Source organism: Bactrocera latifrons, unplaced genomic scaffold, assembly GCF_001853355.1.
Source record: "Bactrocera latifrons isolate USDA-ARS-PBARC rearing strain unplaced genomic scaffold, ASM185335v1 scaffold_27, whole genome shotgun sequence".
NCBI classification, from domain to species: Eukaryota; Metazoa; Arthropoda; class Insecta; order Diptera; family Tephritidae; genus Bactrocera; species Bactrocera latifrons.
This window is the reverse complement of record NW_017536296.1, coordinates 664,779-678,172: the sequence shown is the minus strand read 5'-3', so window position 1 is coordinate 678,172 and position 13,394 is coordinate 664,779. Positions and strand designations below refer to the sequence as shown.

The 13,394-nt window shown below is 36.3% G+C and overlaps 1 protein-coding gene across 1 annotated transcript; it reads right to left on the bottom strand.

The window, feature by feature from the left end:
• Positions 1-1,729: 1,729 nt before the first annotated feature.
• Positions 1,730-3,788, bottom strand: LOC108969891 (myb-like protein I). Its single transcript, XM_018934878.1, has one exon. The coding sequence runs from the start codon at positions 3,334-3,336 to the stop codon at positions 2,056-2,058; it is 1,281 nt and encodes a 426-aa protein (XP_018790423.1). The 5' UTR covers positions 3,337-3,788; the 3' UTR covers positions 1,730-2,055.
• Between the last annotated feature and the right edge of the window lie 9,606 nt (positions 3,789-13,394).

Here is a 13,394-nt window from a genome sequence, read left to right as displayed (position 1 = left end):
TGGCACTTAGAGCAATAAAGATGCGTTTTAAGGCCATTATATAGTAAAAAAAAAATGAAAATGGTTTTTGGTTTCAACTGTTTAATGTTTTTATGATTATAAAATGTATTTGAAACAATATAATATGTAAAAAAATTGATCCTTTTTCGATTCGCTATAGAGACGAAGCTTTTCGGTCAGTCAGCCCCGGCAAGAAATTGTTAAAGCAATTTTGCTCGAAATTGTTTTGTTCGTTAAAAAAGTAAACTTTTCTTTAGTTCTTTTACGTTAACACAAGTTCATAGAATCACTGGCACCGAACGAGGTCCTCTTGAAAGAGGGAATTACTAAAATCAGTTATTGGCGCGTTCATTAAAAAATTTCATTTGATGACGAAAGCTGATCTTCTTGATTTTTTTCGCAGCCAACTTCTTACTTAGTCGCTTTACAGTTATAGATATATCCGAACAGCTATTATAATAAGGCTTTTTTGTGAAACATTTTCTTTAATTATTTGGAATAGTTTTTGTTTGGTGGCCTTTCGAAGATGGAATATCGAAAACACTGTTTTACTAACAAAACGGTAAAAATAGAGTTTAAGCGAGGCTAAAGTTATGTGATGTTTGCGGCGAAGATTTAGTACTCGAACACCTATGCCATAATTTCGTTCCGAATTCGATCTTTAGAATACCCCACTTTCTGGATGGCTTTTAGAAGCATATATATGTAGATAAAATGAAGTCGTTCGTCGATTCAAATCGTTGTAATAACAACTCCAGAGAGAGCTGAAACAAGTCTAAGGCGACCGATGACGTTAAACATTAAAAAAGTCGTGTTAAAAATACAAAAAAAAAAAAAATAAAAATAAAAAAAAAAAACGAAATTACTTACTGAACAATCCAATATATCAAAAGTTGAAAAAATTGAAAAAATTCATACTCGGCTGATCGCAAAAATACAAATAATAAAAAGAAAAGCATGTCGCTATAGTTATCTTACAATTGACGAGTGAAATGTCAACGAACTCACAAAATTTTGCTATTAACATGACGTATACTATAATAACAAACGTTAGCCCCTAAGAAATTAATAATTTAATGTCGATCAAGTGTTATCACTTGAAGTTGTTTTCCGAAGACGGATGTAAGAATGAAAGTTGGTAGAAAGAAGGAAGACAAGCACATATTTTTATTAAAATAAGAATAAGCAAAATTCGCAGCTTAACTAATTCTGTTTCCTTGAGTAATGGAAAACAAAAAGATTTCGCGAAATAGACCAAAAGCTGTTTCTTTGACTATTGAAAGCATACATAGCAAATCATTATTCTTAAAGAGAGGAGCGCTCGATACTCCAATCTCTTATAAAATGAAAGAAATAACCTCCAAAAATGAGAGTGAAAGAGCGCTGTATTAAGATTAATCGGAATTAATGAGAAAAATCGGGAAGATAGGGTTTTACAGAAAACTCCGTTCCTATTAAAGTCGTGTCAACGTAACCGAAACGGACCCAGATTCTTCGCCGGCTAAGTATTGTCAACTTGACACAAATCGTTAAAATTATTTTGGGATTCTTTTCTGCTTTAACTACTTTTTTTCCCGTCTACTGAATTCTATGTCATATTTTCTAACGAAAATGTTCTGCATGCATTTTGGTGTTATTCCGAAACTGTAAAACACCTTCACCATTAAATTGCAGGAGAACCAAAGGAACCCTTGTAATAATCATTAAGTCACAGTAAAAAATTATCACATATTTTTTCAAAATTTAAAAAAATTAAAATTTATTTTAAAAAGAATAAATTAAGTAACAATTTTATGTCAATATATTCGCTTAATTAAGTTCAACCGATGTTAAGTACAATGGCAAATTACAATATTCTTTTTCGCTTTAATTAATAACTAAAACTACCAATAACTAGATTTGGACCGACTAAAACTATTTAAGTGATATAAAATTGTATTTAAATATAATATTATTAATTTAGTAACAACATATTCCGTTCGGTTAACACATAAAAGTACTTATTTGGCACTGGTGAGAACGAATGAATTCCGGCAGACCCGACGCCGTACGCCGTCAGATGGTATGCTCAATGGAGCCCATTGACTTTTTGCGCTCATTCACCTCGAAACGTTGCATGATTTTGGCGACAATACGCGATGGCGGTATATCCGGATTGCCGGTGAGACCACGATATCCCAGCACGCTGTGATCGGCAAGATTGCTGGCCAATTGTAGGCGACGCACGAAAGCCTCTGTATCGATGCCGCGCACCTGTGATGGCTTGAGAAAACGTTTCGGTATGCGTGAGAGTATGTCCTCCGAACCGACCGGACCGAAACCCAAATTGATTAATATAGCTTCGGGATCGGGCTTGCGCGCCTCCAATAAACTATCCACACTCGAGTAACGACTCGACGACTCCGAGTGTGTGGAATTATCACGTTTCAACATGGCAAAATGATGGCGACGCAACAACGGACTCGCCGGACTGGCTGGCGTATCGGTGGTGTTGGTTGTTGTGGTGGTCGACGAGTCGAAGGACTCCTCATGCTTAAGGCGACGCTCGCGTATATGATGCTGATGCATTTGGTGATGATGATGATGATTCTGTTGCTGTTGGTGCTGGTGCTGATGGTGATGTTGTTGATGGTGTTGTTGTTGATGGAAGGTGCTGATCGAACCGGCGGTTGCAAAGCAGTTCGGCAAGGATGATGGCTGTCCATCGAATGGTGTGCTGTGATGTTGCTGCTGGAAGTGGCTCAAGCGCTTCTCCGCAAACGTAGGAGCCGGTAGCTCCGTCATGCACATTGTCTTCATCAGCGGCGTTACATTGAACATGGTGGACGCCTGTTGTTGCTGTTTGAGCAGCGCCTCCTCCTCTTCATCCTCCTCTTCCAGATCGGCGGCATAGGCAAAATCGGCATCGTCCAGTTCGGTGGGTTTCTGTCGTTGCAAACGCTTGCGACGCGTCCAACGTTGTGCTAAGCTCGGGGAACGGGACTTCTCAGCGTTCGCGTGCTGTGCCACTGGAGTTTGCGTTGCACTTAGCGTGTCAGGTGATTGCACTAATTGTGTTGGTATCGGCGACGACGACGACGAGTAATGCAGCTGCTCGTGCTGACGTTGCAAACGCGTCTGGCGTAGTTCGTTCGGCCTGCGCTGATTAAATGTGACTTGTACGTCAGTTGTGTTGGCATAATTAGTGCTATTGCTATTGTCATTGTTATTGCTGTGACTGTTGTACATATTGTTACTCGCATTGTGTGTTTGGTTGCTACTGTTGTTGTTGTTGTTTGTGTCGTAACATTGTGTTTCCTCATTGCAGCTGAACCAGGTGGTGAGTGTCGTGTCCATTTTGGCGCTTGTCACAAAGGATTTGATTTGAAGTGTTTTTTTTATGGAATTTTTTTTCGGTTTACTTTTTCGGAAGCGCGTGTCTATTCGCCTACTGCTCGAGTCTGTTTAACGGTACAAATGTTTGTATGATTTGTTGCGTTCGCTTTCCTAGTCGCTTTATTTGGCGGCGTTAGTCGGTTGACCTTGCACGACAAACCGGTTTGTGCGTTGCTATCGTTGTTGTTATTGTTGTACTAGTGTGCAGCGTTAGTCGCTTAAAGCGCACTCGATTGACTGACTAACTGACCAGTTGCCTCGCTGTACTTGTTGTTGTTAGTGTTGCGTTAATTATTGCTTGGTTTTGCTGTTGCAAGCACCAATGTCAATTGTTTACAGTTATTCCAGTTCAAATTGATGTAGATTTTATTTTTTATTTTTTAATATTAATTTTTCTAGTTTATTTTTATTTTTTATTTCTTTTTTCTTATTTATTTTTCTTCTTATTTTTTATGTTGTTTTTACTTTTAATATTTTTTTTCACACCAATTTATTGTTTTTAATAATCTGCTTATTGCCGAGTTGGTTTTAAACACACTTTCTTTCGGAAATTAAGCGCAAAAAAGCGTTTTCACAGTTTGTTTGCTTGCTTCTAAAACGCAATTAATGACTGTAAGCCAGCTTCGCTGTCACTGTTCGCTGGAAATTTTCGTGCCGAAGCAAAAACAAAAATAGTTTTTTGTTATTTTTTTTTTTTGTATTATTTCTTATATATTTTTTGAGTTAAATTTTTTGTTATTATTTTTATTTGTTTTTATAATTTTTGTTATCTTTTTTTTTTTTTTGTTGGTTGTTATATTTTTTTGTTGTTATTATTGTTTTGTTTTTGTTATAAATTTTTGTTGTTGTTATTCTCAATTTTTATATTTTTTTACTTTTTTGTTATTCATTTCTGTTTTTTTTCAAATTAAAAACACAAATTATTACGAGTTTCTATTTAACATCACTTTTGTATAATGCTCTCATTTACACAGCTTATATCACAAAATTGCTTTAATTACTATTGTTATGCCATCGTTATTGTTGTTGTTATTATTATTTTTGTTTTTATTATTATTGTTATTGCCGCTGCTTCGCAAAACTGCTTCCCAATAACATTCAGCAGCTGCACGCTGCCACAACGTGCTCCGGTCACGGTGACTTGTTTTACCAGCCAAACTCCCAGTGTTTGGCTCCGCGCACCGCATCAGCCCTTAACCGCTAATAAATCGCGTGTCTGCTTCAGATGTAGCCAAATATCTTTGCATTCGTTATTTGCCAGCTTCTTCTTCGTCTGCGCCACTTGGCTGGATTTTTTCGCTTGTGACTTGGCGCTTCTCACCGCCACTTGCGTCCGTACCGCAGCTCTGACTAAGTAGTATGTAATTGGCTTTGCAGCATTTTCACACTTGCGACCGCAGAACTTACAGGTTTTTGTTGCTTTTGTTTTTGGTTGTTGTTCCTTTTGTTTTTTATTATTAAATTACTTATATAATCTATTTTGCTGCTTTGTTACTGTTGTTGTTGTTGTTGTGCATATTCTCACTTGTTGCTTGCACTTATTGCTTTTCTATTTATTTAGCGTTGCTTTTAGTTGTATTGTTGTTGCTGCTGTGTTGTTAAAATTCAACCATTTTCGCGCACCGCAACCCTTTGGCAGTGTCGACCGACCAGCAGTCGCTATGCAATTTTGTACGTTATCTCGCTGGTGATTGCTGTTTTTTTTAATTTTTTGTTATTGTAATTTTTTATTGTTGTAATATCTTGTTGTTGCTGTATATTTTTTCTTTTTTCAGTTCGGTATTTATAGTTTTTTTCGGTGATATTTGTCGGCGCTTCTCGTATATTTGTTGTTTTCAACTATTGTTGTTGTTGTTAACTATTATTGTTGTTATATAAATTTCCTTTTGGATTTTGGTTTTTAATGCTAATTTGCTGCTTTTCTTGAGCTCTTTTCGAATATATGTTGTTGTTGTAGGTTGTTGTTGTTGTTGTATAATTTTTCTTTTCAACTTCGATATTTATTCCTTATTGTCTGCTTTTTGTAAGAGTTTTTGTTATAATTGTTGTAATTTTGTTGTTGTTGTAAACTAATGTTGTTGTTGTGTATTTTTTCCTTTTAATTTCTGGTTTTAAATTTAATACGCAATATTTGCTGCTCTTTGCAAGTTTTTTGTTTCATTTGTTATAATTTTATGATAATTTTTCTCTATGATGATGTTAATTAATTCCTATAGTTTTGCCGCTTTTTGCAAGTTTCGATAATTTTGTTGTTGTATTTTTTTCCTACCGTCTTCGTTATTATCTGCTTTTATTGTTGCCGATTTTTCGCAAGTTTTTTTCTTACTTTTGTTGTTGTTATTTTATATTATTAATGTTGTTGTTGTTATTATTATTTATTTTTGTTATTGTATTTTTTTTATTCGATTTTGGTGTTCATTACTCCCGTTGATGTCGCTTTTTTGCAAGTTCTTTTGGCATTCAACGTGTTTTTGTTGTTGTTTTCCCGCTCTACTGTATCTCAGTATTTTACTTTATTTGCTTAATAATATTAATAACGAATTTCCATATTTTTACACTTTCTTGCTTCACGTTGGCAAAGGCTGCTTCGTTGCTTTGTTGCTTTGCACTTTGTACTATTTATTTTATTTTTTTTGCGCATGAAAATATGTCTGTTTGTATATGTCTATATGTAAGTTTCATTAAATGTCATTGATTACTCGTAATCAGCCAAAACCAAAAAACAAATACAAAAAAAAAAAAAGCAGCACACAAAATTGATTGCACTCCCCTTTCGCTATGAGCGTTCGTATCGCCTTAGCCGTCTTTATGGAATTTAAATTTTATTGATTACGGTATTTCCACACATTTCCGCAACCCGAAACTGTACCGTAGCGTAGCCGTATTGTGCTTAATCAATATGCGCGCTTATTGCCTTTATAGACTTAATATCATTTTAATTATTTATTTACTGTCTGTTCTCTTTCTTTCTTTCTTTCTGTTTTTGTGTTTTTTTCTTTTTGTTTTTTCTGTAGCTTCGTCGTGATAATTGTCGTTCAAACTGGGGTTTTCGCTCAGCGACGACGACGAGTTCAGCGTGTTCCAGTGTTTTCTTCTAAACGTCTACTGCGGTACTGTTTATGGTTGACGGTCTGTGGCTGTGACCGCGACCGCAAAAGCGCATTGAAATCGCAACGATCGGCCGCCGTCAAACGGCGAGTCGAAGCTAGTCATATTTAGAGGTAACATACAAATATTTAAATGCCGCTCATGGGATGAGCGCACGATCGGCAGGCTGGCGACCAAACCCAATCGCTTGTTGTTGCTCCACATCGCTCCAGCTGTGAGCGCAGCTCAATTGTTGGCAAGTGCGCTCACAACCAGCACACCTAACACACTCCTTACTCAGCGTTGTTGGCGCTCACGTGGCTATCGACGTCGCTGTTTTTTTGTTTTTGTGCTGTTTGCTCCACCGAACGCCGCGTTCAGCGTTCGGAAAAAGCTTAATAATTTGTTTGTGTTGTGTTTTTACAATTTCTTACTCATAAAATTTGAAGTTGAAAAATGTTTTTTGTTTTTTGCATTTTGTTGTTGTTCCGTAGGGTTCGAAAGCCTGTAGCGCTTAATATGGCTTTGCTGTTGTTGCTTTGTTTTTTTTGCTTTGTATGCGTTTCGTCGTATTGGCCTGTCTTCTCAGCCATGCTAATGTCAGTAACTAGTCTTACCAGTGTTTTAAGTCACTCTATTTTTATCGCCAAAGCGGTTAGTGCTCTCTGCCCGCTCTTCAGTGATTTGGTGATTTTTTCCCAGCACTGGGGGGAAAACCCTCACACAATGGGTCGTTCCGTTTTGGTGTTTTTCTGTTCGTTTTATTATTTTTACTCTTATTTCTCCGAACATACAAATGTCAGTATGTAATTGGAAGTTGTGTTGACGAACTTTGTTTGTGCGCTGTTGGGCTTGCCTTTTTTGTACCGAATGCGATATGGGTTTTTGGTTTGGAAGACACTATCACTTATGCAAAGTTCTTTTTAAGGCGTTATGTCGTTATATACATACATACATATGTATATATTATACATATAGGTATATACATAAATATACATACATGGTATATATGGGAAAATATGTGTAACATGAAGCTCACTTTTGTTTTGATTGTTATTCCACTTTACTTCACTTTTAGTTAAAATTAGAGATGTACGATCCGAACAACATTTGAACCCGATATTAATCCCGTTCGCGATAGAGCGACACTTTTTGGTATCAAACTGCTAATTCCAGAGAATTTGGACAGATATTCGTAAGTGTACAGTATATTTTTGTTACTGATCAAATTTATTGTCGGATTCTCCGGAATTTTTGAGTTCGAACTGCAGCAAAGGCAATGCCTTAATAAGCAATATAAAAAGTTTCTTTCTAATAGCCATCGCCTATTGTCAGAGTTTTTCACATGTGAGTAAAACATCACGATTCCTATTGAAATAAGCCAGGCAACCCAAAAGGAGTTAGATAGAATTTGGAGTTATAAAGAATTTTAAATATTTAACCGTCTTGACGAAATACATATAATTAAGGTAGTCTTTGTAGACATGTACTTTATACGAAGAAGTAGAACGTACATAAGCTAAGAATTTAGCCTTACTATAAAGGTAAGGGTTTGATATTAAGTCGTAAAAAGGATTTAATTCAAGTGACCGTCGCGGCTGGTGATCAGATTGACGTCGAGTGGAACAATTTTCGAGTTTTTGCAGCAATTTCATCAGCAACATCGCGCCGAATATTCTCTTCCAAGCGTAATTTGTCTGGGATTTATCTGCTTAGACAAGCGACCTTACATCACCCCACAAAATAGACCAGCAGTGTTAAATAGCACGATCTTGGAAGCCACTTCTTTTTCCCACGACGCTAGATAACGCGACCTTCCTTCAACAAATTGATGGTTTCATTCGCTGTATGGCAAGTACTTCCGTCTTGTTGGAACCAAAGATCGTCCACATCAACTTCGTTCAATTCAAATACAAAAAAAGTCATTAATCAATACTCTATAGCGTTCCCTGTTGTGTGTAACATTATGGCCGTCTTCTTTTCTGAAGAAACATGGACCAATATTTCCCATCGAGTACACCAAACATTGAGTTTTTGAGGATGTAACGATGTCTTAACAATGTATTGTTGATTATCATCACTCAAACTACGCCATTTTTTTTTTTGTTAACGTAACCTTTTTGATAAAAGTGGAAAGTGGTTTTATTGTGGAAACCGGAATCGTTGGTCATCTTGGTCATTCACAAAACATGCGAGGTGGTTGATGGTCGTTCGACTTGAATTCTTCTTCTTGCACATGTTGGATTTTGTGAGGCCGTAAACTGAGATCTTTACGTTCCCTTTCAAAGTGGATATTCATAAGGTCGGAGTTTCATTATGATACCAGTATCAAGAGATCAATGCTAAGAAAAATGGGAATAGAGAAGAAGAACCAGAGACATAAAGATCTAAGGTGTTATCTGAAAAATATTGACATAAAGTCATTTGATAGGGCTGAGAAACTTTTACGAGATGTGGATATTCTCTAACCGAGAGAAATAAATGCGTTTTTGAAATCAAAATATCTAACGTATTGTTCAAATTGCTTCTGTCGAGACAGTAACGATCTAAAAGTGGCTTCTGAAACTTTTCTAATAAGAAACCGTACCTTTTGGATTCTTGGTAACATAGTAAGAAACTATATGTAATTTGGCTGATTTCGAGGTAGTTTTGTTACTAACTAGTTCATTAAAATATTACACATTACAAAAGTTATTCTCTTAATTTCTTTTGTAACGGTACGCCTTGCTTTAAGGCAGATTTTTTTTTAATTCGTCGACGTTTTCGGCAACGTGATGATCTTTTTTCAAGTTCTCTATTGGGCGAAATTCTGGAACGCTCTGAGTGTGTACACGATGTGTTTCTTATAAAATGGTATAAAGCGATGGTTTATACACTCTTCTTATAATTGTTGGCCTATATAGTACGAGTACCATTTGTGAAAAGTGGAGTGCTTTTAAGGCCGCAAGAGCAAATAGCCTGCCAAATGAGTATGTTTTCGCAAAAGTTTTCAAATTATTATTTTGTTTCACTCTTTGGATTATAGTAACAAATGACAGAGAGAGAAAAACCAATAGAATAAAATGACTATTTCGTGAGAAATATTGAATTGGAAGTGGTTTCTCTCGGTACAGTGCTTATACACAAGTTATAGTAAAAAGTACCGACGACTTAACTCGCACATTTTGAACAATTTGAAATCAAAGTCAACTCATAAACGTGAAACGTCATTATATCACAACTACCACAATTTAATAACAATTAACGACAGATAACGGCAATTAATTATGACATGTGCTCGCGATAGGAGTGTAGTGTCTTAGAAGTGCTTCGAGTGCTCATTAAGTGGCGGCAACTAAGTTTTCTAAGAATTGTATTATCAAGAATACTTGTTTATGAAATAATAAAAAACTAGAAAGATTAAAATAGAATTGAAATGTTTACTGTTTATTTGGATAAAGCAGTGATTTTGGCTACAACGTTTATTGGTCTTTAAGTTTTGGTTTATTGATCGAGAGATAAGGGTAATTAGGTACATTAATAATGAATTAAAAAATATATTTTCCCCCTTTAAAGTTGAAGAGATTTTTTTTCAAAAGCGTTTTCTCGAAATATTTTTCAAATCCTGTGACAATGGTACTTGGTCACTAAATCGAGTATATAGTTTTTAATATCATCTAGTTAACTACATACCATTTTTAGCGGTAAAAAACGGAACCTGTTTTCAAATTCAGCTATAAATACTTTCCTTACAAGCTTGGCACGAGTTCGTAGACTCAGTGTCGCTCACTGAAGCCCATCATGAAAAATGTGATTCCAGAAATCAGAGATTGGCCGCTATTTTGTATCAAAGTATGAGAAAACAATTTTTTCTTATACTCAAATACATGTTTAATAAAGCGTGAAAGAAATATAGATTCGTTTCCTTTTTCCTTACTCTCAGAAGAAAGCGAAATAGTCGGTGAGAATCGAAATCGATAGATATTGGCACTTGGATCGAGGTATTCAGTTTCTGTAACAATAATTCAGTCGAAGTTTGAAGAGTGAACTGAGTAACCAGATCTACAGATTTAACTGCCATAGATTTCTTATGATGTCTCCTGATCATTTACGAGTTAAAAAATCATTTACACCGAGTTATCGTTAACAGACCCAGGCGCTCTACCAAGTAATGCACAATGCTAGAACTTTCCTGAACAATAAGGCTACAAGTAAGGTACTAGCCAATGCTCCCCCATCTTCTTGCGTTCTAGAAAAGAACGTGTGAGTGGTGCTTAGAGAACTTTCCTGAACGAAAAATCATCTGCAGCGATGAGCTCATTTCTGACTGAATGGTTTCAACAATAGGCAAAATATGCATTATTGGTCAGCCAGCAATCCACACGTACTCCATGAGTCACCATTGCATCCCGAAAAAATTACTTTTTGGTGCGGTTTAGGAGTATAACGTGATGATCAAGACCGGTCCGAACCGCTACCACTCATCGATAACCGAATAGTTTTGGTTCGAATTGGATGATATAGGCATGGACAATATGTGGTTTCCATAGGACGGCGCCACAAGCTACACAGCGAATTTCACAATCGATTTATTGAAAACCAAGTTTGGTGAACGTGCTATCTCACGAAATGGCCCAGTCAATTAGCCGCTTCGGTCGGGCGATATTTTCTGTGGGGCCACATCAAGTCTATGATCTATGCCAACAATAAAGAATTTCATTGCTATTCCAAACCGAAAGGCGTGATTGACGCTTGACACCTCACGTTTTAAAATATTTTAAAATAAATAAAAAATATCATTTAAAAAATCAAATTAATAAATTCACACGGCAAATAGTTCAGTCGACGCTATAGAGGTGTGTGTGTATGTACAGGGTGGCACACTTTTTTCTTTGTGAGTAGTCGGTTTTTTATTTTACTTGGCAGGTTATTAATTAAATTGTTTAAAAATCAATGCTTGGGATGACGAAAATAGGATTTGGATATTGTATCATGCTTTGCAGTCCGTTATTTCCATCCAACGGGAATTCAAGCGACAATTTGGCACTAATATCAAGAAGCTCCCAAAGTCACCTAAGCTGAATACACCAGACAGTTTTTTTATGAGGTTATACCAAGCAAGAGGGGTACGAAAAAATCCAGTGATCTGACTAAAATGAAGCAGTCCATTAAATTGATAATAGGGGCAAGCCCGACTTTAACTCTGGAATAATTTTCTAATTAGGTGTCACAAATGCGTAGGTGTTTTGTTTTTCTCATGGGAGGTGCTTTTTAAGTGGCATGTTCAAACCCCAGCGCACAACCCTGGGTTCTCACATTAGCTCGATGTTTTTTGGCTACCCAGAGGATACTTGGACTAAGACCGAAAGTTGGGAGCTGTTTGAGTTATATGTAAAAGAATCGTTCTGGCTACTTCCAAGTGCATGGTGCTCAGGGAACTTTCCTCACTTGCGCATAGCTCCATCTTCTAAATACCTCCAGTCAACAAACAAATAGTCGTCGCACTCCTTACTTGGCTGCCACGTCACTGTTGACAGTCATAACTTCGAACTGTAGATATTTTCCTCTATCCCAGAACCAGCATTAACGCCAACTACAATAACTCTTACCAATAGATGCTACTTCGGACTAAGTAGGCAAAAAGTAAAGTCCTCTCTCGACACAAAAATCACCAACAGAAACCAAATTCTACAAGTCACTCATCATCTCCGTTTTGCTATAAGGTGTAGAGGCATGAACGATGACAACGGCTGATGAGTCGGCGTTACGAGTTTTTGAAAAAAAGGTTCTGCGGAAGATTTACGGTCTTTTGCGCATTGACAACGACGAATATTGCAGTCTATGGAACGATGAGATATTGACAAAGTTCAGCGTATTAAGTGACAGCGGATAGGCTAAGTCATGTCGTCCGAAAGGAAGAAAACACTCGAGCTCTGAGAGTATTCGACGCAGTATCTGCCGAGGGAAGCAGAGGAAGAGGACGACCTTCACTTCGCTAGAAAGACCAGGTGGAGAAGGACCTGGCTACAAGGGGATTCTCCAATTGGCGTTAAACAGCGAAAAGGAAATACGACTGGCTTAAGTGGTGTCCTCGCCAATAAAGAAAGAAGATATATATGCGTGGCTGAGCATGGAGGTAATTTACGGTCCATAAAAAAAAATTTTTTTTGCTATACAATAAAAAAATAAATGTAGTACATTGATTAAAAAAAGTTGTTACGATTTGCTACTGTAGTGCGATGCTTGCGCCACCCTGTACTTACATAAGCATACATTTCATATGGATCCACCGCTCACTTGCCACACGCAGTTTGCCAAAAGTGAAGGTTGCATTAAATAAATTATAAAAATTTTAATTATACATATCTTTGTATAGTTGATAGTAATGCAACAACAGTTATTGTTGTATTACAACAACTAAGCTGTGCAATTTGAGCATGCGATTTCATGAATTGTAAAAAACAAATGATAAAATCGCATTGTTTGTGCAAATGAAATGTTTCTTGCACTAATTGACCGCAGTAAAAATATGTATGTTTGTATTTATGCCAACATATGTGTCTATATACGGCATAATGATGTTAAAATTGCCACGATTGGCGTTGTTGCATTTAATTGGTTTCATGACTTAAATATTTATGCGTGCAATTGTAATTTAAATACTTGAAATAATAAACTCTTAATTAATATACACTCCATTTCTCATACCAACAGTAAAACAAGCATACATATATAAGTATATAAGTGCGTACATACATACATATATAATATATTTATAATTATTTATGTATGTAGTGTAGGCCTGAATGTTCTCAACAAATCGCTGAAATTGAGGAAATTATTTGTTTGGACTTTTTTGGCTCATTACCGTTTTCTAGTTTGTTTGCGTTCGAAAATCGCTGATTTGAAATTTTTCTTTTCACTTTTACTTTGATATGATTAACTTGCTTTTA